Source organism: Esox lucius, chromosome 15, assembly GCF_011004845.1.
Source record: "Esox lucius isolate fEsoLuc1 chromosome 15, fEsoLuc1.pri, whole genome shotgun sequence".
Classification (NCBI taxonomy): domain Eukaryota; kingdom Metazoa; phylum Chordata; class Actinopteri; order Esociformes; family Esocidae; genus Esox; species Esox lucius.
Genome location: NC_047583.1, coordinates 22,256,000 through 22,282,442, shown reverse-complemented (window position 1 = coordinate 22,282,442; position 26,443 = coordinate 22,256,000). Strand labels below are relative to the sequence as shown.

Here is a 26,443-nt window from a genome sequence, read left to right as displayed (position 1 = left end):
GAACGGAGTCTGACATCGTTCAACATTAGCAACATCTGCTGCAATGAAGGGATATACGAGAATGAAAAATGGAGCGACAGAAATCTGAGAAGGCAAACCGTGCTGTTTCACGGTGATGCAGGAGCGGTGTGTCAGATATAGGGTGTTCAGTGTGGCCCAGCCTGTCAAACCCACTGGAGTACTTACCCCCACTATTCAACACAGGAAAACATACAGTACCACCACCCAGGTGGCTATATTAGCTATATTTCATTCCAAAATAGTGTCCCCTCAATTTTAGCCCTCCAGCTAACAGAACTGACAACTGGTGAAATGATATGTTCGCTGGCTGCCTTTCATCTTTTGCCATGTAGAGGATTATCTTGACCTAACAAGACCTGCTAAGAGCCTTTCAATTATTGACTATCCTGGTTCTAGATAAACTAAAATCATGTTATACTTTAAACCTGTACCTCCCAAATGGCATGGCATTCCCTAGGGAGTGCCCTACGGTTCACTGGAGCCCTGCTAATAACACAGTAGTACACTATTTCAGGGTTAGGATGCATTTGGCATTCCCCTCATGTTGAACCAGGGAGTAATTGATAATAATGAGTGAATCCAAACTATACCTAGTGTAGGGTTAACGTAATTGCTGGAACTTTCAATGCATTCAACAACATTTCTGTTTTTTCCCCAAAGTCCTGGTTGGGAAATACCAGAATCAACAGTGAATAAGTAGAACATTCAGAATCCTCCAACCAGCAGTTCAGGAAAACCAGAAAACACGCTGAATGTTCCTCGCATTGTGCCACAGACACCATACAAGACTCAGAAACAAGTTTGACTATACACATTGCATATTTATTGCCAGTTTGAGTACAATACAAAAATATTGGTTAAATACAAGCTCTGGTGATACATTTTAGGCATTTAATAATATAGTAGTATAATAAAGCATCATATTTTACTGTTTTACAAAAGCTTTAAATCTTCATTCCAGCTTGCATGTGCATTTACTTCTTTTCTGTAAAGCAGAAACTAATTTGCATAACATGCCTCCAATATACCCTCATGTCTATGGTAACTACACTGATGGATTAAGCAGAGCACTTGGTAAATTCCTTTCAACACACTTTGGAAACTAATGAGGGTTAAAAAAAAATAAAAAAATAAGTGGTTTCCCAAATATCCAGGTTTCCCAGCTATAGTGAAGTTATCCTGGAAACTGGATCAAGTAGAAAAGAATTTCCATAATTGTTTTTTTTCCTTCTTAATCTGACTTTTGCAACCATTGTACCCATACATACCTCTAGGGAATGCTATAATAATCCATGATATTCATCCTCTTCCACTTCCTCTCTCCAATACTGGCTACATACAAGGATTCTTGGCTAAGCACTGAACTTGCATTGATTGTATTTGGTTGCATACGCATATAACTGATGTAGATTGTACAAAAAGCAGAAGTGCCAGCCAGGACAACTGTAACAATTGGTACACAAAAGGATGCAGCATCTTATATCATCTTATTCTATGGTAAACAAGCATTGTGAGTTTTTGTGCTACGTATTTTTGCTTTGCAGTTACGTTAAGAGCTAGATATGTTGAATAAATGTGTGAGGTCTGAAGGGCATTGCATATCTTGGTTCTAGTCCGAAGTACACAGGTATAAATATACAGTTTAAGACCAGCTAACAGTAACAGTATGCAAGCCTTGAATACTGCTTTGTACACACGTTCCTTATGACTGACATCTCTCAGACATGTGACCTTAAATGACGACAGACAAAGACAGCCCTCTGAAACGTCCCCAGACAGGGAACAGATACACGGACCGCCATACAACTTTCTAGCATAGGACAGAACTCCAACTAACACATACTCCCTCATTCCCAACAAAAACTAGAATCTAATTTTTAAAAAAAACCTCCTTTTTCAGGCATAACAATGCCGTGTGCTATGCGATAGGACACTAATAGATTTATGTGATTTGGCCTCGTTCCCTAGCAACTCTTCGGTCTGTAAATCAAAAAAGCAAAGGGAGGGGAGCAGGAGAAAAGTGAATGAGAAAAGATAAGGGGACGCCAGAGAGGGAGTGAGAAAGGAGGGAGAGAGAGAGAGAAAGTTGAGTGGGACATTGAGTCATTTTAAGAGTCTGCTCAAAATATTCTCCCATAACAGGAGCCATTTCCATATTCTGGACCCTGCAGAACATCCCATATAAAACAAATGTAAAGTTAGCATCTAGAGCTCTCAAATAACACATCACGTGGTCAAATAAAACATCACGTGCCACTCCCAAGCTAGAAGTCTGATTCCAATTGCTGTTTTCATAGGACAGTTAAATTGTACCGAGGGGTTATTATGGCAGTTTGAAATATAGCAGAGCATCTTCAGAAAAGAAAGGCGCATTGTTTGCTTACAGTACATTACAAACATAATGAATGTGTACTGTGAAAAGGTACAGTATGAGAAATTGATGATTTTCTGCATGATTGTTATCAAAGACAAATAACCATATAGAACATTGGGAATACGTCAGAGATCCCAGAGATGCCTAATTGCGCCTCTAAACTGTTTACAAACACAATTATAGCAGTAAAATGTGGTTTGATGTCATACAGTCTCCTATACCACTTATCACCCAATCAGCATTCAGGATTCTAAGCATTCGGTTTATAAGCAACAAGGCACCAGAGGGTGTGGTATATAGCTAATATATTACAATCCTCCGGGATGCCTTGTTGCTCTTATAAACTGGATGCGAGGTCATACCTGTGGTAGAGTGTCATATACCACGGCTATCACCTAATCAGCATTCTGGTGTCAAACCACCCAGTCTATTAGACACTATATACCACAGGTATGAAATCAAATACCAATGCAATTAGAACAATAACAAACAAACAAATAAAAGCAACAAGCGATCATGTCAGGGGTTTGCCCTATATAAGAACAGCTTGTAGCCGTGCTACATACTACAACCCCTACCTTAATAACAGTCTTCACTTAAACATGTTGGTCGCATCCGTCAAAGAAAACAGATGAGTCAACACAAGACAGAACATTTTGTTTTTGGGGCGCGTATGGAGGGCTAGAACGTGCCTAACTCATGATCACGGAGGTCAGTGCCAGGCTGTCATGAACCACAGTACTTAAAAAAATCCAACCCTAAACCACTATGTACAGGTAAAAAAATAAAGCCTTAAAACACATCGCAATCATTACTTGTATAGCTTCAAAGCAGTTTGAAAGCATCCACATCTTTGCTAAATACCCATTTCTCATGTTGCCAAGATGTTTAAATGGGTAAACCATGAAAGGTTGTCTTGGTGCAGGTCCAATTATTAAAAATAAATATCCAAATCTGGATCCTGTCCACTGTGTTTGGTAGCCATTGCTATGGTAGAGTGACCAAATAGGAGTGGAGTGCTCTGCAGATTGATGGGAGTGATGTGCTGTCTGTATGTTTGTGTGTGTGTGTGTGTGTCAGAAAGTGAGAGATAGATGCTCTGAAATGCCTTGACTGTGTAGGGTGCAGAGTGGAGAACAGCTTGAATCAAGAGGAACAGGTGGAAAGAGCCAAGGCAACCCGCCCACACACTGCAACACACAGCAAAGAAACACACTCACACACACTGAATGGATGATGGCTGAAGAAACATGGACCATCTATTCCCAGGTCTCCGTGCGGTCTCTGGGTAGAGGCTGGTGCTGCGGACGGAGGAGGGGGAACTCCCTATGTGGGTGGAGGTCCGTCGTAGCGCAGCATGATGTTAAAGGAGCGGGCAAAGTTGTTGGACAGAGAGCAGCTGGAGCCTTCGTCCATCCAGGGCAAGAGGAAGGCGAAGAGGAGGAGGGCCAACAGCAGTAACCAGAGGGGAAGGGCCACCCGACAAACACGGTACAGGAGGCCTGGAGTCTTCTGCTGCCATGGAGATGATATGGAGATGTTAACGCACACAAACAACACCAAACCTAATTTCCTAAGCCTATAATTTAGCAAAGGAAATACAGCCACATTTATAGTGACCTTTTGACAAACATTAACAGAGGTATAAAATAATGTAATGGAACCCATGAAATTCCACTCTCTTCCTTTTTGACTGAAATACACCCGGTTTGAATTCATCCTCACCAAGAACAGGAGACAATAACCAGAGACAGAGGATGAACAATGAGCCTTGCATGGGAACGAGAACCACATCCAAAACAAGCCCAGCTGATAGCGACATCAATAAACAAGGGTACATGTGAATTTTACTCCCCCGCCCCCACCAGCTTTGAGTGATACAAGAAAGTTAATCCAATGTACCAGACTACCATCTGCCTCTCAATAGGGAGGTACATTCTGGGATGCACTAATATAAGAGCTGCTTATACTGGACGGATAATAAAGGCACACTTGACTGGTTCATAATTAAGGCAAAGAGGCAGCTTAAATGGAGTATCTGAAGACTTTCTGAAAACAAACAGCGCCACTGAATTAAACTCAACAACATATATTCACTGACGTCTGGATTGTTACTTTAAAAGGGAGTTTTAAACGGAGTCAGTTCAACAGTAGTTATACAGTAGAGGCAGTTATAGGTAACAAAGTAAACACCCAGAAAAGGCTAACAGTTCTCTCTCTCACGCACAAACACAGCAGAGTGAGCGCTTCAGAGGTTCCTCGCCCACTCTGTGCCCGCTACATATTCAATCACTCAACAAGACCTGCTCCATCAACCTCCTCCACCACCTTTCTTAAGAGAGCGAGAGAGGGCCTGTTACGCATGCAGGTACCCTGTATGTGCGTTTGTGGTTTTCCCCTCCTGCCGTTTCCCCAGGTGTTCCTTATGTTCCGGATTGTGCTTGTTGGTGTTTCCCACCTGGCAGTCATGAGTGCATCGCCTGACTGCTGAGGTGGACCAATCAGTGGACACCAGTCGTAATTGCACCACCTGTTCCTTTTTCCATTACCCAATCGCATTACACATCCCTGGTTTAAAAACCCAGTCATTTGGTTCAGTCATTGTTTGCTGTTTAGTCCCTGTTCAACCTGTGTGTTTTGTTTGTCCCTGGGGCATACACAACCCTAAGGAAAACTTTGTCTAAAAACACTAGTCAGAACTGAGCGGACCACCCAGTGTATTTTTGTATTGTTAGTAGTCAGCTAAGCGGTTCTTGAGGCAGGCAAGTTCAATTTAGGGGTGTTTGGACTATACTGTTTCATTTCTTGGGTCCAGCTCAGCCGTTTTCCCTAACCCCTTTACCGTGTGTTTATAATAAACGTTTTATGTTTGACGGTAGCTTTGGTTGTCTGTGTCGTTTGTTCTCACTGTTCATTTACGCTACACTAATTTGCATGAGTTTTATGTTACGGGTCTCGGTACCATCCACCCTAGTAGACTGCTAGAGCCACAGGGTTCGTAACGGGGCCTCTGAACGGTCCAGAAACTGTCCTCTTCCCACCCCCGCATCCAAACAGACATCATCTCCATTCCAGGTACTCAAACTAAACAGTCCCGATAGCAATTAATTAAAGACAGACACTAAGCCCTTTTTAATACATTGATCAATCATCTTCTGCAGGCGCTAAGCTCATCAAGCAGCCCAGCCTGACAGTGTGATAGATAGGCCTGTGGTCAAAGTCTAAATGGCTCAGACTGTTGTTTTAATGGGAATATGATGAAGGTTGCTGCTGGCCACGGCGTGTTGTGTGCAACAGTATTTTGTGTATAAAGACATTGGTCTTCACATCACATCCCAAACACACCCCTTCCTCATCCTGGAACCAAACAAATGGGGAAAGTACAATAAGTACTAAATGTTTGCAGTAATGTTATGTAATGTATGCAAGTCGTTGTGAATAAACCTGGCGGTTCAATTACTGAAACGGCACATAAACAGATCAGTCCACAATGCTTTAGTTAATGGGCTTTCTAAAGATCTAGGAGACCTTTTCAAGCAGATAGGAATGATGTAGCCCAAGGGGTGTGAGCATGTAAACAATCCTCAGGTATGTTTATAGTTCAGGTTAAAGCCAGAGAGGAACAGACACCTAGCTCTCTTTACCTCTGGTGTGTCTTTGTGTAAGTGGGACAAAGGTTGGTGTGTGTGAGGCAAAGGAGCTATTTCTACTCTTCTAGGAATGTGTGGATTGAGAATTCCACTGACATGCACCTCTACACATTAACAACCTAATTATAACAGTTGTCGACATTGCGGGAATGTTTGTCATTAAGGTACTTGGAATGGACTTTAGACATGGCTTTGGGTGACACCGCTGGTTTTTCTTTCATCTGTGTCTGTTGTAGTTTGTTTCAAATCAACGACCTCCGGGGAAAACTCAGCAAGCTACACTGCTTATTTTTAGACTGCCAGGCACCTGCTGCGTTCACAGCTCTCTGGAAATGGCAAGTGAGAGAACAAGAGTGACAGAGAAAAACAGAGAGTAAATGAAGTTGCTCACTGACAAAAAAAATCTCTCCTATATTTCCTCTTCAAATAGCTGAGGTGAGAACTGTAAACTGATCATAGATCATTGTGACTGCCAAAAGATAACTTCCAGGAAGTGCAGATGAGCATGGGAGCTGGCTGTCCACCTAATTAGCCATTAACAGATGGTGACTGGGACAAGGTGTAAAACCCAAAGGGCTCCAGGCTAGTTGACCTCAAACTAATCTCTGGACAATGGCTGAGGCAAGATCTACCTACACCAAAAACTATTTTAAATCCTCTTCAATTTAGGGGCCCCTAACACTGCAGTTATTCAGAGGATGAAAGGGGCCCAATAAGGGTCCCCTCTTCACCCCACAGACAGACAGAGAGAGGAGAAACATTTGGAGAGGAATCTGAGGCGATGAAAAGGTCTCCTAGATTTTTAGATGAGGGCAGGATTGAGAGAGCATGTCATTTTATAATCTCCTCTCCACCTCACTGGGCCTCTAAATGAACTTGGGTTTGTTGGAGATGACATGCTTGACTTGCTCCCAGTCCCGGGTGGTCAGACAAGTGGACCTAGAGCTGTGTGTATATGTAGGATACCCAGGAAAGACTCCACTCAATGGGAACTTTTGTTGCTTTTAAACTGTCTGGAGCAGTCCCAGTCCCAACATATTTTCGTTATTAATTAGACCAAAAGGATAAATGCTGTAGCGATTTATGCATAGGCCTCAGCAGACACACAACAAAGTCTGAACTACACAGAATTTTAAAAGAAAGTTTCATCACGAGAAGCACATGAGCTTGGTACACTGTACCTTAACTGTCTCAGTGTGTTCCTCCTGTACAGCAGCACAAGCAGCCCTCTGAATGAAAAACAGAGAAAACAAGACTTTTGTTCTTTAGTGCAGTCACCACCTAAAATAATTACATACTGCCATCTTGTGGTAGACCAATGAATCACTACTTAAACATGGGATACCCTTTGCTGCCCTCTGCTGGTCTTTCATTTTACATTTTTCATTTTTTGTTATTTAAGAGACACTTAGAGGGGCCCTTGCAGTTAACAGTCCTACTTAATTTTTATACCCTCTATACTTAAGTGGCGAGCCCACAAATACAATATTACATGATCAAGGAAATTGGGTACCATTTGGGACACGCAGGTCAATACAGTATATTTATATCTCACCTTAACATTCAACAGAGCCTTGAGGTCTCCCACGTCCTTCAGCTTGGACTTGTAGAGCATCCAGCGATAACGGATCTCCTCCAGGCCCACGTCCTCAGAGCCAGCCCCGGCCGCAGACCCAGACAACAGTAGCGTCAGGAACTGCTCCTGACCCCAGCCCACATTGGACCTCAAAGTCTGCAGCAGTGACAAAGGTGGGAGATAGAAAAGCAAAAATGAATAAAGACAGAAAAACAGAAAGAAAGAAGTAGGAGACCGCGAGGAGGAGGAGATAGCGAGAAAGGAACGGGGAGTAAACAACAGAAGGAAGGAAAGATGACAAAAGACGGGACTCGTGAAAATGGCTGGAGGATAGGCATCCACTGAGAACAATAAGCAATGTGTCAATGCACACTGTCAGCTTGGATCTTCCCTCAGAAGAATACAGGCAGCAGAAAACCCTGAAGAATAAACCCTTACTCCTTTATCCCAGCAGTACATCCCCACTACACCCTCTAAACAAAGAGACATCCACACACAGTATATCCCTAAAACAAACAAGCATCTTCAAATCACTCTTCTGCTTTGAATCAGTAACTACTGTCTCCTCCATCCTGACAGACACAATCCAACCACTAAAATGGCCGGCGAGACTTCCAATCGGCAACCTATTCACTACACAATACATGTTGGTGTTCTACCAGAGCCTTATATTGACAGCAGTGCACTATATAGAGAATATGGTGCGATTTAGGTCACAGCATGCCTGGCTGTCAGGGAGCTTGTGGTTGAGATGTGACTGTACGGTTGTCAGTAGTGACTATGAGGAATGTGCCATATTATGACAAGGCCTCGCTGTCAGGTCTGTTTCTGCCATCGGAGGGCTTGGTTCGGTACCTCAGAAAACGGAATGTTTGATGAAACGCACACCTTAAGGATGCTTTTATAAAGCATGCCAATTAACATTTTAAGAACATAACTTGTTTTGAAGTAGTCTCAAACCATTAAGCCTAGTTTTCATCAAACGCACTCTACCTAGACTCCCCCAGACCCAACTCATTGGAGCCCCCCCCTCCCGCTGGATATATATTGCACATCATAATTAGCTCAAGAAGCTGTCATTTTTTTTATGTGACTATAAAAAGAAATGGGTGAAAGGAAAAAACCAAACAGAATTACTTCTACTTCTGAGAGGAATCATCGGCACCAACCTTGAGTGTGTTCTGCCTGATCTTGAGTTCTTTGGTGCTTAGCGGCCCTTTGGTGTTAAGAATCCTTGAGAGAGTATCGTTCTCCTTCTGTAGCCAGGCCTCAAACTCCCTCTTGCCCTTGTGGTGGGCTGCACTCAGGGCTACTCCTGAACCTCCCTGAAGGAGCCGACAACAACATCATCATCATCAAAGGAATCGGTAACTCATAAGCACATTTCCTTGATATTTCGGTGGGTAGCCACAGTCAAATGGGTTGCTGGGAGCACAGTTAAATTCTACTGGGCCTATTTTAAGAGATCCTCCCTTTATTAACTGGAATGGACTAGTGTACTTGTAGTTAACACACTCAGTGGAGACTAACTGTACCGTGGCGTGTTGATTTGATCCCTGTAGCCATCCAGAGGTTTTGTTAGCAGGGTCTTGTTGGGATGACAGCACCTCCACGACTGAATCCTCCCGGCTCACTTTGGTTGGTGTGAAGGAGCCCCGGTGTCGCAACTGTCCTCCTCCCACTCCCCCACGCTCTCCAATTTCACCCAATCCGTAGCTGCCTCTACTACCCAGCCCTAGCCCTGACCCCAGTCCCTGCCCTGACCCCATCCCCACAACAACAGCCGCCTCTCTGGACCTCTGCTCATCAACCCACTCCTCCGTCCGGCCACTGCTGCTGGAACCAGACTCCCCCACCACCTCCACCCGGCTGCTCCTGGGTCCAGATCTCCCTATAGCTCCGCTCGCAGTAACACCAGAGCTCCCCGGCCCCCAGCTACTGCTAGACCCAGACTCCCCCAGGTCTACCCTCCTGCCCTGTGGGCTTCTGCCTGTTGAAAGGCCTGATTTCACCCCTGTGGTTCTCTCTCCGTTCTCCCCCTCTCCCTCCTGACCCTCACCGTACCCTCCCCTCCAAGCGACGGAGGAGTCCACCTCATCGACACGGAGGCAGTGCTTATGGCTTGTCTCCCCCTCTTCCTGCACCCGGGCTTTACTTTCCCCCCTGACCTCGCCGCCTCGTCCTTGACTGCCTCCTTGGCTGAACGTCACCGGACTCAGCTGTCCACCCAGATGCGGATCGGTGCCCAGTCCTTCATGATCGGACAGATCCATATCCTCCACGCCGCCCTGGGACTCTCCCTCCACCCACGCCCTCAACGTACCGGAAGCATCCCCTTGGCTTTGCTCCATCTTCGCCTCCGCCCCCTTTTCTCGCTCTTTCCCGGACCCAGAGCCCTGTGAGGCCCAGCCTGGAGAAACCTGCCTCCTGCTGCTGCAGCCTGTTTCCCTGATTACATCTCCTCCTTCCCCAGGAAAGAGCTCCCGGGCTGGGCCTGGCCGCACCGCAGCGAGGCCTCTCTCCTGCTGGATGTCTGAGTCAGGATCCTCGGAGGAGGTGTGGGAATTCAGCAGTCTGGGAAAGGAATAACAGATGGTCAACATCTTACCGAATCTCTTTAAGATCGGTGTGGAATTGGACGATTCCATATGCATGCAACAGCACATGTAATATTTTCATACTTTTATGTTGACAGATACAGTTTGCAAGGTTTTTGGAGATACGCACAAACCGAACGAAGATCAAGGAGAACCTAAATGCAAGCCATTACAGTATAAAGCAGATAAAGTAGCGTAGACTGTGGTCCTATAGAGACGTATGGTCCACTAGTGCCAGATTCCATAGGCTCATTCAATACAAATAACGCATACAGAACGGACGGATTTCCTTGTGTGCAATGAGCAATCAAACGCACAAACACAGGAAAACAATTTGGCATTTTTAAGCCAATAAGCGTTAAACCAGGATGGATTTCATTCAGTATGCTGTAGCTTGCAGTGTCATACTGGTACAGAATTGCTTACTGTGAAACGAATAAATGGGCTGTGAGCTGACAGAAGCTTGTGATCGACCCGTTGGAGAGTGGAGCCCTCCGCATTCAGACACACCAAATTACGCGACCGGCAGCGTCTTTAAATGTATGACATACCAGAAGGGTGTGTGATTAGCTAAGAGTTGTCCTTCCCCCATTTACAGTTTGGAGCAAACGCTCAAGGTATTTTTATTGATTCAAACCCATTCAAATGAATATACAGACACCTCCACATCAGTAAGACCATTTGTTACAACCTAGTAGTTTCTGCAATGCACACAAATGCATGTTATGCAGTATAGCTTATATACATTGTCCTATTATATAACAGTTAAATAAACACTAAACACCAGGAAGGCGACTGATTGATCTCAGCAAGGCAGCCTCATCGCAGCGGACAGTGCTTGTGGTTTACTTGTAAGTTTCTTATATTTTGGAACTGAATGAAAAGTGAGTACTTCTTCCACCGCAGAATGCGCTACAGAATATCATATGCCCGTCCCCAACTCAGACAAGCACAACTAATATTCTGCTCTCTCATACGCCCATCCATGGTTTATAACTTGATGTAGCATTTCTGTTCTGCCCCAATATCTTCCTCCAGTGCCATTACACCAAGCACAATTCTGGGCTGTGTGTAAACATACCTAGGGAATAAAGGCGATTCTGATTGTGAACAGAGCCATATGTAATTCAGTGAATTCTCCATCCGACCCTCTGGAGAGTGTACCTGAAGAGGTTGAGGCTGAGGTCATGCAGGGCCATCCAGGACTCTCTCAGGTGCTTCATGTCCCTGAGGATGTGCACACGTCCCTCCTCAGAGGTCCTCTCCAGCACCCGCTGGCCCTGCACTTCTGTCTGGTGCAGCTGAAGCTCCTTCTCTGGGAACTCACCCAGCGCCCTCTACAGGGGGGACAGCAGAGCACAGCATCAGTTTATTTCCCTTAGCATAGTTTCTGCGCTACCTGGAGTCTCTAGAAGTGTTAACCTGGAGAAAGACTATAGTATGGTATGAAAGGTCTCGCCCTTTCGATAGCCCAGTGACCCCCGTTTCTGTTCGTCCCCAGTTTTGCTCAGCTATGTCTCAAAACTTGTCTTGCAACAATTCTAAATAAAAAATTGATTGACATCAAATTAGATCTACTGCAGTTGAATTAAGCTCAACATGAACCTCACTTATAAATATTGAGTAGAAACTATCCAAAATGTGTACTTGAACAGAATTTAGAATGGCTGCACGCGTAGCAAACGTGTGTTTTATTAAAAAGTAATATGCACTTTGGTAAAAACCTGTCTATTTGCATTTCAAAAACACCCCTAATAAACCATGTATAGTCAAAATCATCATTTTAAGCCTGTGGAACATACAATGTCAAAGCAAGAAGCTTAACAACCCAAACCAAAAATCTAAGACTTTTTTTCTGACAGATATAGGAGGTTATTTATTTGGTTCACTCCATTGTTGCTTGCAAAAGGGAGGATAGGACCAGCTCAGTGTCTTAGGTATATGAAATATGCCATTTATGTTGGTCATAATGTGCCAGACAGACCAGGTGCTATTAAAACGGGCCCATTTCAACAAAACCGAGTGGGGATGGCACTTGACCACCAGAAATGCATTTATTACCTTTTTTTGCCTCTGAAGAAAATATATAAAAAACGTCAAGATGATATATGCACTATCCACTAATTCGGTTTGATCCCACCGGTCTCTCTTCAGTGTGTAGCGTGTGGTAAATTAGGGAATCAGCATCCCATTCCATTTCCCATTTTCTTATAATAAATCAACAACGGTTTTACAAAAAACTACTTTATATACATTTTTATTTTTACAAATTAACAAATCTTGTTGAAAAACCGAAGAACATTAAGAAATGTTGCATGAAATGTGCAATGGAAAAACAGTTATTTTTCTGAAAATGTAATTCACACATTTCAGAATAATATTTTCCATATTAAACAGTCAAGGTTTTCTTGTTCCACCACCGTGCGCACACATTTCTGAACATTCACAAGCAAACATTTATATTGACAAATCCTCTCTGTGTAGAAATCTACATGCACAGATTTGAACATAGGTATGCTTGATAAACGAGCCCCGAGGACTGAATAACCATGTTGCATAGCCTGTGTTCTAACACTAGGTGGCGACACTGAGCATAATCTCTCTTGAGGATCCACCTTCATTAGCCTTACCAGCTGAACAGAGTTTCTCCTAATCGTCTCCCCTACGACCTATAAGAACTAACTCATTCCCTGCTTGTGGTCAATCTGAAGGAAGCCATAGGCTGACCAGATTTGTTTTAGCTTTGCCATAACAAAATACTGAGTGGGGAAATATGAGCAAGCACATTTCTTTCTACAATGACCTTGCTTTTTTGGCTTTTGATTGAGCGCTCTCTCCACCCTTCTCAGTAACAGTAAAGGAAGGCCGTTTATTTCCAGGAGAGGCATTAGATCCTAGTCCAGACCCTAGTAATGTTGGTCTGAATTCACCGTTAAAGTTCGAACGCACACACGTAAATAAATGGGATTAACTTTATTCTTGTATCCTCTCTGAATCCTTTATCACCAGGGTGCCACAGGGATTACAGACAGATGCTGTGTGTGTGGTCAGTAAGTACCTCTGCCTCATGCTGTCTGTTGTCTACGCTCCACTCCCCAGCCAGGCTGCGGTAGGACTCCAACTTCTGCTTCATGACCATCAGCCACTGCTGGACATTCAGCAGGCTGTCATGAAAACTCTCGTGCTCCGCAATGCTCTGCTCACTCTCATTCAGCTTCACCTGAGACATGTGCAGGCACACGCGTCAACGTGAAAGATAACACTGACAAGTGATCACACAGTAATGTGATGCAAAGCTCAAATATGAACAAAACATGACAGCAATAGTCAGAAATGCATTGATAATTGGAAAGATATCAATTTCAGCTGTATGGTCGAAGCTTTCCACTGCCTTACCCTGACCGCCTTGTAAAGGACTCTCCAGTCCCCGTGAAGCATTTGCCACTGGGTCTTGTTAGTGGGGCTATTTGAGACCAGAGTCTCCAGAGCAGTAATCTGGGCATCACAGTCCTCCAGGTCCTTCTTGATCACCTGAAAGAGGACCGAAGCAGAAGCTCCTGTCTTGTGAACAGTTTAAGAAACATTTCAACACACTTATCCCACTGCCCCATGGAGCAAGCTGAAGAAAACCAGTGTCACGGTTTGAGACGCACTGGGACTCTCGGTTTCCTTGCGTCCCATCTCCTTGCCATTAAGAGAGTTCCCAGGGTCCCTCCATTATGGCATTTATCCAATTCTTTGAAAGAAGGAAGGCAAGGAAAGAGGAATCGAGGGGAGAGGATTTGAGGTAGTGGCCCACCAGTAGTTGGTCTGACTGGCTCTTCTTGGCCAGGATATCTGGTTGGAGGCTGTCTGCTGACATCAGTCTTTCCCTCAGAACGGTCAACTTGTTCCTGATTGAGTCGTAGGTATCGTCAAAGTGCTTCGTCTGTGAAATTAAGCCCTAAGGACAGGATGAATCAGAAAAGTTGTAGCGTAACGAACGGCACCCCATTCCCTAATAAAGTCTTACAGGAGCCCTATGACACACACGCGCACACACACACACACACACACGCACACGCACACGCACACGCACACGCACACGCACTCACCTCCAGTCTTCCCTTCCTCTGCAAAAGCTGGTTGTGCAGTAACTCCCTGTTCCTCACGGCGGTGCTGAGCTCTGTCAGCAGACTCTGGGCTCTGTCGGGGCCAAACACGGAACCCAGCAGGTCTCTCTTGACCTGCATCTGACTCAACCTCTCCTGCAGCTGCTGACTGTGCCTCAGCAGCCTCTGTGAGCGGAGCACGGGTGGGGCAGACAGGTCGCAGACAGGAGGGCATTATGTCAGAAAGGCATCGAGGGAAAGAAATGAAAGAAAAACACGGGCAAGGCATGAGGCCAGAAAGAGGAGAGAGGGAAGTTAATAGGAGGAGGTCAGCGGAGAGTGAAGGAGGAAAGAGAAATAAGGAGGAGAACAAAAACCCACGACCGGATGAAAAGGTATGTGTAGCAGTAGAAATATATGCCTCTGGGGATCTAACAGGTAGAGAGCACATTCCTCTTTGTCAACGTAAAGCAAGCATGAACCTCTGATCTCTTTCTCCTAGTGTTGGGATTGATTTAACTCCCTCAGCCTGAGCTTCCATTACTCCCATGTCTGGAGGGGAGTTTATATAGGAGAAAGTCATTTTCTACTGTCCACAGTGGAGAAGAGATTCCATTTTCTGATGGTGAGGGCTAATGTGCCCAAAACTGGCACCCTATTCCATACTGTGCACTACTTTTAACTTGAGCTCTATGTGTCCTGCTCAAAAGTAGTGCACTATAAAGGGAATATTGGACCACGGCCTAAGCTAATTTCGGTCCGGTTCCAGTTCTGTATGAAGGGCTGATTAGATTTCAATAGCTGACCTAATTAAGGTAGTGTGAACACTGTAGATTATCTGGTTTTCTCTCATCTATTATTACAGCATCGGTCTCCAGTCAGGCCCTGAAGGCCACACTGAAACCTGAAGATGTGTTGGGCTTCAAGAGGTTGTACAACCCTGGGTTAACAGCTGCTTAGTCTGTACATTGTCAAATGCTTCAAGCGTCTGTAAAAGCGCTGCATTCGGCTTATCAATTAGCGTTCCCATTATTATTTCTACTTGCGGTGTGTCTACCTCGATGTTCTGCACCAGCATGGCGATGTGCGAGAACTCGGACACATCTGCCGAAGCCTCCAGGACCTGAGAGACCTTCTGGCTCCACTGGGAGAAGCCGTGCAGTGGGTCCTGAAGCACCTGTCTCAGCCCCATCTCAGACTCGCCACACAGCTTTGTAGCGCAACACTTCACGCTGCCGACAGACAGAGGGCAGAAGATAAGCTGAAACGTAAAAATCACCATTATGACACATAATCCTCTCATACAGTATTCCTTTTAACACCGGTAGACTGTAGAAACATTAAAAACAGTGGGAAGGTTCTTTGTCACAATGTCGGATGAAAGATAGAGCTCATACAGGATGACATTAAGACAAATATTGACTGTATGTTTAAAGGAATGATTAGTCGAGACATCCTTTCACTACAAAGTGAGAGTAAGTGGTATGCTCTGTTCTTCAGCTGATTGGCTCATGTCTGGTGTTTACAGAGGGGTTACGGTTGTAACGGTTACATGAGTTACAACAAGTTAGAGCATGAAGTTATTACCTACCCTACAGGAGAAAAAAACACATCAGTTGGTTTTTGCCAATTCCGCTAAACCATCCCTCTGAAGGTGAATCCAATAGTCTGTAAATAGTCCACTTCATTGTCACAGTTCAACCTGACAGCAATTTGGCAGATGTCTTTGTCCTTGAAAATTGTTTTTTTTATGCCTGACCTCTGCTGCATCAATTTTCCAACAGTGACCACCTGAGGTGGAATTAACTTCCACCTCTCTCACCCAATTTATTTTGAACTGTAAACAGCATCTTTAGAGTACAGGGAATGATGACATCTTAAATGGCTCTCTTATTCCCTTCTTTTGCATTATTCACCTCTGGTACTCCTTCACGACAGCCAGGACATCGTCAGACAGATGCCGAGAATCTTGGGAAAAGCGGAAGAGTTCTTTAAGCTGGGACTTCAGGTTCTCCACCTGGGGTTCTTCAGCCAAGAGAGTATCCCGGACATTCTGGGAGTGGGAATAAAACAACAAATAAATCAGAGGCCACCCAAGGAACCACATAGAGTGGGGAGAACAAGTATTTGATACACGGCCGATTTTGCAGGTTTTCCCACTTACAAAGACATTTTTATCATAAGTACTCTTCAACTGTGAGTGACGGAATCTAAAACAAAAATCCAGAAAATCACATTTTAAAATTTGCATTTTATTGCATGACATAAGTATTTGATACATCAGAAAAGCAGAACTTAATATTTGGAACAGAAACCTTTTTTTGTAATTACAGACAAAGGTACATTTCCTGTAGTTCTTGACCAGGTTTGCACACACTGCAGCAGGGATTTTGGCCCACTCCTCCATTCACACCTTCTCCAGATCCTTCAGGTTTCGGGGCTGTCGCTGGGAAATACAGACTTTCAGCTCCCTCCAAATATTTTCTATTGGATTCAGGTCTGGAGACTGGCTAGGCCACTCCAGGACCTTGAGATGCTTCTTACGGAGCCACTCCTTAGTTGCCCTGGCTGTGTGTTTCGGGTCGTTGTCATGCTGGAAGACAGCCACGACCCATCTTCAATGCTCTTACTGAGGGAAGAAGGTTGTTGGCCAAGATCTCGCGATACATGGCCCCATCCCCCCCTCAATACGGTGCAGTCGTCCTGTAGCCTTTGCAGAAAAGCATCCCCAAAGAATGATGTTTCCACCTCCATGCTTCACGGTTGGGATGGTGTTCTTGGGGTTGTACTCATCCTTCTTCCTCCAAACACGGCGAGTGGAGTTTAGACCATCAGACTACATGACCTTCTCCCATTCCTCCTCTGGATCATCCAGATGGTCATTGGCAAACTTCAGACGGGCCTGGACATGCGCTGGCTTGAGCAGGGGGACCTTGCGTGCGCTGCAGGATTTTAATCCATGACGGCGTAGTGTGTTACTAATGGTTCTCTTTGAGACTCTTCAGGTCATTGACCAGGTCCTGCCGTGTAGTTCTGGGCTGATCCCTCACTTTCCTCATGATCATTGATGCCCCACGAGGTGAGATCTTGCATGGAGCCCCAGGCCAAGGAAGATTGACCGTCATCTTGAACTTCTTCCATTTTCTAATAATTGCGCCAACAGTTGTTGCCTTCTCACCAAGCTGCTTGCCTATTGTCCTGTAGTCCATCCCAGCCTTGTGCAGGTCTACAATTGTATCCCTGATGTCCTTACACAGCTCTCTGGTCTTGGCCATTGTGGAGAGGTTGGAATCTGTTTGATTGAGTGTGTGGACAGGTGTCTTTTATACAGGTAACAAGTTCAAACAGGTGCAGTTTATACAGGTAATGAGTGGAGAACAGGAGGGCTTCTTAAAGAAAAACTAACAGGTCTGTGAGAGCCGGAATTCTTACTGGTTGGTAGGTGATCAAATACTTATATCATGCAATAAAATGCTAATTAATGATTTAAAAATCATACAATGGGATGATTTGTTTATATGCTTTTTTAATATGAAAACCTGCAAAATCGGCAGTGTATCAAATACTTGTTCTCCCCACTGTAGTTTCTACTCCACACACAAACTGCCAACAGCAACAACCATACTGGCGTACACACTAACCTGGTACTCTTTTTAGTGACAGAGTTAAACTATTAAACCATATTTTCTTTCTGCCTTACATTTTTTTATTTTCCATCTTGACATAATTAATTTTACGTCAAGTTGTTTTCAACCTCTATTACAATCTTGAACAACAAAAACATCCTTGACAGGGGTGAAATTCACTTCAGTGGAATGAAAGCAGCAGGCAAACAAGCCTCTGATGCAGTAATTGGTTAAGTGCATTTGGCCAGAAATGATTCAGTCATACTCTGTTACTAATTATCTGAGTCGTCTGGCAGCTTTTCTTCCTCAGACTGAGCTCAGTAATCGTCCATAGCCTGATCTCCCCATCGTCTACAAGTCTGAGGTCTAAATTAAGTCAAATCATCCGCATTTTACACTACAAACACAGCCACTGCGTCTGTCTAATAGATGGGAATATTCAACACCACACCTGCGGACAGCGGTTTGACTGGAAGGATACCCGCCCACAACTATTATCTCATCATCTCCAGTCCACCACACCTCTCCCAGGCATTCAGCCAGAGGGCATTGTTGAAAGGTGATAGTTACAGCAACCTCCCAGGCTGTCAGACACCTGTAGTAGATACTACCTAAAGCTGTAAACCTCAGGGTTGAGGAAAGAATGCGGCAGAACTGCCAGGAGATTGGAAGAAAGTTAAAAGAAGAGATAGTGAAGGTTTGAAAAGTAAGTCAGAGGATTGGAGAGAGGGTGAGAGAGTGAGAGAGAAAGTGACTGAAAACGAGAACAAGAAGTGGTATATCTCCTACCGTGTACGTCCTCCACTGTCCCACCATCTGCTCCTCGATCCGCTCCCCCTCCCTGGCCATCTCCAGGTCTTCGTTCAGGCTGTGCAGCAGGGCCCGGAGCTGCCCGATGTCTTCCCCAAGGCGACTACAGCGGCTCTGGTACTGGTTCTGGGAGTCCAGGCTGCTCTTCAGCCCCTCCCCGGTGTCAGACAGGTCCTGGCGGAGCCTCTGCCAGGACGCATGCACTTCCTCCACCTCCTTCACAACCACCTCTGCACCTCTGGGGGATGTATTGGCCTGCACCGCCTTTGCCATGGCCTTAATGTGCAGCAGAGTCTGCTCCTCACTGGCCACGCTGTCGTCAAGTGCCTGGCGAAGGGAGAAGGTGCACAAATCCGTAACACACAACAAGGAAAGGACAAGTTGATGACAGCATGGTATGTGTCCTTCAAATAGGAATCAAACTTTATTAAATTACTCTCACCTGTCCCTTTAAGCAGTAATACACTAGGGTGTATTCTCACCCGTCCCTTTAAGCGGTAATGACTAGGGTGTATTCTCACCCGTCCCTTTAAGCGGTAATGACTAGGGTGTATTCTCACCCGTCCCTTTAAGCGGTAATGACTAGGGTGTATTCTCACCCGTCCCTTTAAGCAGTAATGACTAGGGTGTACTCTCACCCGTCCCTTTAAGCGGTAATGACTAGGGTGTATTCTCACCCGTCCCTTTAAGCAGTAATGACTAGGGTGTACTCTCACCCGTCCCTTTAAGCAGTAATGACTAGGGTGTACTCTCACCCATCCCTTTAAACAGTCATGTGACTAGGGTGCACTCTCAACTGTCCCTTTGACTAGTCATGTGACTAGGGTGTTACTGCTCTTACCTGCAGGGCTCTGAACTTGTTCTCAGCTGTGTCCTCCGCCTCAGTCAGGGTGCTGAGCTCCTTGGTCTTGGACAACAGCCACGACTGGAACTTCAAGACGTAGCTCTGATACAGCTGGTGTTCTTCAGCTATCTTCTGCAGCACCGACAGCCTTTCCTGGTTATAATGTGATACAAGGGGATTAGAGAGCTCTTTCATCAACCTACAGACAGAGCTTATTACAGTTTCAAAGACAATTCAAAGAATATTTCATTACAAAGGATAAACAAAATGAAAGATGGTGTACATATTAGCTTACTACTTAGCTTTGAACAATCTGATGGTATTATAGCTTCTTTGAAAGTGTTCTGAGGAACACGTGCCCATCTAAAAAACAAGCTACCAAGGAAACACATGTGCCCATCTAAAAACAAGCTACAAAAGAACATAAATCATTATCATATTCCCCCATCGGACCAAATGCCCTGCCTCAACATAAGCACGTTCAAACAAGCAAGGAGTCCTGAAAGAACATTCCCTTTAATAATAAAGGCAGTGAGAGAGGGAGTGAAAAAGACTATTGTTGGTCTGTACTGTCAGATGTTTCAAAGAGCTGTATGAAACGCAGAAAGAAACAGGAGCATTGTCTTGGCTATGTGACTACCGAAAAAGAAAGGAAAAAAAGAAGCTTGGGGGCCAATTGAAGAGTATTCATCAACAGCATTGTCTCACACTAAAGTCACTAGACTCTGAGAATGGAGGACTCAACTGTATGTTGCTGCTGCCTGTCTGGAAGTGATTAAACCCCTCAGTACAAGCAGCACGGTTTCAACCAATCCAGTATGCCGGTTATGTAGCCTGACAGTAATTATGGTCTCCACATTCATCACCGTGGCTCCACACAGGAATACTAGCCTGAGTGTCATGCAGAGTGTTTGAAAAGATAGATTGAAGATTGAGATGTTGAACAAGAGTCATCAAAAAGCCTTTGTATACTGACATTGTGCACACACACACACACACACACACACACACACACACACACCTCAGCCCTGTCCCTTATGCTGTTATATTCCTCCTGCATCCTCTCCTGTGCTTCCTGGTCCACACTGGGGTCCTGGATGCGGTTGTGCAGTGAGGCAGCCTCGTCCAGCAGCCTCTCCAAAAGCTGCGCCTTGCTCTGCACGTCACTCAACAAGACGGATTGATGGTCCACCTGAGAAACACACACACACACACACACACAAGTAATTTCCACTCGGAAGACACACACACCTTACTGTGATTCACATGATCATTTCAGCCTGGAAGCCACGTTACATTCATTCACATATTTTCTTGAGGTAGCTATCTTACTGTTTCTTACAACCAGGCTCAAAACAGGAAGTACATTAGTTTCTGTCTATGGACGTGACAGGCAAATTAAATTGGAATTACAAAGATTTTATATTCCCATGTGAGCATCCAACTGAAAAGTAATGTGCACAATTGAAATGTTACACAGCTATTTTATTTTTTAACCTGCCACCAGAAAGGAATGTACACGGATACATTTTAACCACGCCTTATCCTCTCTACTCACACTGTTACTTCAAACAGTTGGCAGACTTCACATCCTCCCCACTAAACGACTGTTAACACACAGTGCCAGTGGTGTGTTCTTTATGCCAAATAAAACTATTTGTTGCAAAGTTTTTGCCAAACAGAAACAAAGCGATGAACTTTTAATGTCTTTGCTTCTGTGTGGCAAAAACATTGTCCAACTGGATGTTTCGTTTGGCAGAATGAATGCACCCCAAATGTGTCCTCTCACCTGCCAGAGTTTCTCCTTCACCCCAAGTTGTAACTCCACCTCTGGCTCCAGACTGCGCTGCGTGCGGACCAACCACATCTGAAACTCTTCGAAGGCCTTCAGGTACTCATTCCAGTGCAACCACACCCACTCTACACGGCTGGGAAAAGAGAGGCATGGAAGCCCACACTTTATAATAACTACCTTAGCTAATAATACATTAAGCAACTATTTAGAAACTATTCTTGAAACAGTGTTTCATTATGAAACATTTACTTATGGTTAGAAATACTGAACTGAAATATGTCAAAAAAAGAATCCAAGGCTTTTAATCAAAGACTAAATCTAGAAATGACCAAATGGAATGTATTCTCTTATGCATACATTATGTTGCTTATGCACCAATGAAACAGAGGACGCTCACTTACTGGAAGAAAAGGGAAGCATCTGTTCATTTAAGTGCAGTTTTTAGGAAAGATTCCATAACTGACCTGCTATTTTCACTGCTAGAGATCATAGGTCACAGAAGGTCATGGAGGAGGGAGAGGTTACATGCCTGTGGCAGTGGATGATGTAGGTGCAGGTCTCCTCCCATAATGTTTTGAGGTCTTTAAGTTTGACATGTGTGTTGTTTCTAGTCTCTTCATCTCCGTTCTGCAGTAAAACGTCTGCAGCCACCAACACCATGTCCATCTTCACACGGCCCTCATGCTCCGATTCCAGGATTTTCTGTCCAGCGATAACACACAAGCAATGATGAGATCACGAATACATCACAGAGGTCCCAAAATGCAGCCTTTTCCCAACATTTTGATTGTAGGCCTATGAGCTCTGCATTGTCAGTAGTAGCACACTATGAACATTGTGTGATTTGGGAACCACAGATGAATATGGTGACAGTGGACTGGTTCCCTACATGTACGGCCCATCCACTAACAGCCAATCAACAACAAAAACCTACTAACCCTTCACTTCTACCGACATCCGTTTTTGCTACTGTCAACATTTACAATCAACTTTGGGCCAGCTACAGCACCTTGACTAAATGTTCTTAAAGACAAGGGCTAATTTGAGGTCCCGCCTCATCTTACAGGTTCTGTACGTGTTTGCTTTCCTTTTGTCAAAATAAAGAAAAAACATGAGTATGGATTGCCCACTCTTCAAAAATAAATAAATAAAAATAAATAAATAAATATATATATAAAAAAAAGTGCATGGCAAAACAACCATCAGCAGTGGATCCTCTGAACATTATTATACACAGAACACACCTGACTACATAATCCTCTGAACATTATTATACACAGTACACACCTGACTACATAATCCTCTGAACATTATTATACACAGAACACATCTGACTACATAATCCTCTGAACATTATTATACACAGTACACACCTGACTACATAATCCTCTGAACATTATTATACACAGTACACACCTGACTACAGAATCCTCTGAACATTATTATACACAGTACACACCTGACTACAGAATCCTCTCAACATTATTATACACAGTACACACCTGACTACAGAATTGTTCAGCCAACCCTGAAACAACCCTGTAACATTTTGAAGGCATGTCAATGGAGAAAACATTTTATGAAACAGATATAGCTCAAGAGTAGCAATATCCCAGCAACTATTTCAGCGCTGTCTAACTGATTGCTGCTTATCACGCTTGCTCACAAATATTTCAAAGACTTTACAAATGATAGCATGGGTAAATAGGAGGAACAGTTCACAAGTAAATACATGAAATTAGCAAACATTACACAATAAGGAATACTTTGATATATTCAGTCAGTGTCAACATAGCACTAATTGGGTTTGAGGCTATAACACATTTTAGTGCAATTTGGCAAAACTTTTTTTTTGCACTGACTCGCCATTTTGGCAGAACTATAGTTTGAAACACACACACACACACAAGTTCATACAGCTACCCTCACGGGGACCAGAAAATAGAAATCTTAACCCTAAACCTAACCTTAAACTAACCCTAATCTAAACCTCAAGAAAGTAACATGTTTGCCTAAACTTTACCTAGATGTAATGCCTAACCTTAACCCTAAACTTAACCAACAACGCCTGGACCTTAAAGAAACCCCAATTCTAACTCTAAAATGAAATGTAAGTTTGACCCTAAACCTAAACCCAGAGCCGGAAATGGACTTTTTCCTCATGCGGACTTTACTGTCCCAATACATATTGAGTATTAGGGTACTCTAGAAAAGAACACTATCATGGAAAACCACAGATACACTGCAGTGAATGAATACGAGTCAGACAGAAGCACAGACTAGCTGAATAGGTGAAACTTCAGCTGTTACGGCTCTGTCTCACCTCTGTCTCTCTCAGCCGGGCCTCAAGGGCAGCCCGGGGGCCCTGGGTGTTGTCATTGATCCGGAGCTTCTCCTGGACGGCCTGCATCCAGGACAGAGCTGCCTCCAGGCTCTCCTTGAACTCCTTCTGCTCCTGCTGTGTCATCTGAACACACCAGACTAGGAAGTAGGAGAGGAGAGAAACATGGTGGAGTCTGGGATTGAAAAATGAACACCTCGCAGGTGTTCTGGTAAACAGTAGAATAATGCGTCTGCGTGTTTGTGTGTACGACCGACTAGGAGAACAACATAGCCTCAAAATGATATGGCTGCATTTGTTGTTTCTCTCATGTAGCAACGCTCTCCCCCTGTGTATTCAGGATGTAAACGCTTGAGCCAAACCACAAACACTAGGTCTAGGCCTACTGCGTTGACCCACTGGTTTCCCCCGACATAGTAACACGTTACTACCTAGGACTTGTCACATAGCGTACAAATCGACCAATCTGATTAAAGTAAACACCACAAAATAATTCCCTGGGTTTAATCGCAATACTCCGTTCAGTGTAGGCCGCACTTAGGAATCTTGCCAGGAAGGAATGAGGGTGGCGTGCAGTGTTTGTACACAGCAGAGCAGACCGTAATTACAACTAAAGCAGTTGTTTTAACATCTACTACCCCACCCGATAGTGGCATTCAATCTGTAATAAGGTGGTAGCAACTTTTGACATGATGGCTTTGGAGAAAATCTTGCTGAGGCCCTTGTGATGCTTCCAAACACAGACATCTATGTTTCTACTGGGTGTCCCCCTCCAGGAAATTGGAATGCTTTAATAGAATACACTGCATTGTTTTGTAGGCTAGTCATGATCACAAGTTGGTAGAGTAGGAAAAAGGGGTGGTTTGAAAGAAATCTAACCAGAATGAGCCTTTTTGCTGAGTGACTCATTTCCCCCACCACAACCCACACTAACAGGCTATTCCCTAAGTCCATCTGTCTACAGACAATCATGTCTATGAATGCACAACTGCATGGTTTTGGCAAAACCATGGACAAACCCATACACCTAATAACGTCTGTTCGTTATTTCATTGGATGAACTAAACCAACCAACATAATTTATTTTTAAAGATTAAGTTAAAAGCGCATTTCAAGAGTTTACCGGAACCCTCCCCGCGCCATCTGCGGTTTGACAGCTCGCGATTCCTAAATGTAAATAAACCGTCGAAACGATTGATACATTATATTCTAAACACAATGATTTTACTTACTGCATTAGGGCTATTCTTCTGAATTAAAAACTGTCTGCATTCTTTATAACAATAATTTATTATTTGCATGTAACCAAATAACTTCTACGGAAATAGTTAACGACTGAAACGCTAATAAGCGATCTCAGCACGTTTTTAGATTCTGATTCAAATTAAAACATTACAGCGGATATAGAGGGAAATGTTGGCTATATTAATACATGTTAAATGACTGTAGTCCGATAGTTATATTGTAAAGATGAGCAATAACTTATAGTTATAATTTAGGCTGCGGTAGAAATATCCCAATCACGAAATAATAATTAATAGGAAACAAAGAACCAACTTACCGATACCTGTGCATCTGGTGAAAGTAACAACTATCCTATCTGCTCACAAATGTCCTAATATACACTGTAAAGTTATAGCATGCCGCAGGAAGTAAAGGCAAGAGGCCCTTGCTTGCTACAGCAGCATAGGCTGGTCGAACAGATTTAGCCAGACGAGAGCAGCAAATCCGCAGAGCAACTGATAATCGTGGGGCGTGAGCGTCCTGCGTAAAAAAAAAAAAATTCAAACTGAAAGGCGCGCACTTGAGTAGGGATTGGTAGGCATACGCTTAAGTGATACACAGAACACGTGTCTTGTATGGTAATGAATAGGAGTTATATCTGTGTGTGAAGAAGGGCCGGTTGTGGACGAATGTGTGTCCAATCTCCAGAAGGTTAGTAAAACATAAAATATTTCCAGAAGGAAATTATCATACAAAATTTAGGTTACTATGTGGGGACGTCCCCACTGGGAAAAACATGATTTTTTGGCTTAAGGGTTAGGTTTAGGGTGAAACGTCCAATAAGCATTAGGACTATGTTAAATGTAGTGCATGATGGGTTAGGTTTATGCATTAGGGCTAGACTAAGTTATCCATGAAGGTGTGGTTATTAAGGTTAAATTAGGTTATGGTTAGGGGTTTTATGGTTTTCTGTTCCTCACAAGGATAGAAAAACAAACTTTTATGTATGTGTGTGTGTGTGTGTGTGTGTGTGTGTGTGTGTGTGTGTGTGTGTGTGTGTGTGTGTGTGTGTGTGTGTGTGTGTGTGAACAGGTTTTACAATATTACCAAAAATACAACTAACAAGGACATTTTTCATGTTTTGGAAAAGCAATTTTTCTGTCATGTTAGGATGAAAGTTACAACTGGGGTTAGGGTTAGAATTAATTTTAGGAGTCCGGGTTATACAGGGTTAAGGTTAGGTCTTTGGGATTAGGTTATGGTTAGATTTAGGTTTAGGATTATTTAGAAATAGGACAGTTATCTTTATTGTCCCCATTTAGATAGCTTGTGTATTTGTATGTGGGTGTGATCTGGGGGCTATATGTATAATATGGGGACCTAAAAACAAATCATTCTCTAAAGGGTACAGATTACCACTAGGGATTTTTTTTTCTGTCTTTGGGGTTAGGTTTAAGGTTAGAGAAATTTACAATTTGGGGTTAATGGTCTGAA

General features: G+C 43.8%; 1 protein-coding gene across 4 annotated transcripts; it reads right to left on the bottom strand.

Moving 5' to 3' along the window:
• Positions 1 to 821: 821 nt before the first annotated feature.
• syne3 (spectrin repeat containing, nuclear envelope family member 3) lies at positions 822 to 25,449 on the bottom strand. Of its 4 annotated transcripts, none has more exons than XM_010878748.4 (19): positions 25,287 to 25,449; positions 23,708 to 23,865; positions 21,914 to 22,086; positions 21,379 to 21,517; positions 20,611 to 20,781; positions 19,587 to 19,742; positions 18,725 to 19,072; positions 16,226 to 16,362; positions 15,367 to 15,541; positions 14,313 to 14,495; positions 14,018 to 14,161; positions 13,615 to 13,749; positions 13,277 to 13,438; positions 11,383 to 11,555; positions 9,157 to 10,195; positions 8,791 to 8,946; positions 7,601 to 7,777; positions 7,227 to 7,274; positions 822 to 3,910 (listed from the first exon to the last, which is right to left on the bottom strand). In XM_010878748.4, exons 2-19 carry the CDS (start codon positions 23,849 to 23,851, stop codon positions 3,722 to 3,724), a joined length of 3,849 nt encoding a protein of 1,282 aa, XP_010877050.2. In that variant the 5' UTR covers positions 23,852 to 23,865; positions 25,287 to 25,449; the 3' UTR covers positions 822 to 3,721. The 4 variants fall into 4 exon arrangements, with proteins under 4 accessions (XP_010877050.2, XP_010877051.2, XP_010877052.2 ...); XM_010878749.4 differs by having other exon boundaries at positions 822 to 3,907; XM_010878750.4 differs by lacking the exon at positions 7,227 to 7,274.
• Positions 25,450 to 26,443: the final 994 nt, after the last annotated feature.

Bases quoted from the DNA above. Each gene is read 5' to 3' on its own strand.
- syne3 (XM_010878748.4), bottom strand. From the start codon at position 23,851: ATGACACAGCAGGAGCAGAAGGAGTTCAAGGAGAGCCTGGAGGCAGCT. The intron at 15,542-16,225 runs GTGAATAATGCA...GTCTGTCGGCAG, and splicing joins GTCGTGAAGGAGTACCAGAG to CGTGAAGTGTTGCGCTACAA. The intron at 13,750-14,017 runs GTGGGCCACTAC...GTCCTCTTTCAG, and splicing joins GCCAGTCAGACCAACTACTG to GTGATCAAGAAGGACCTGGA.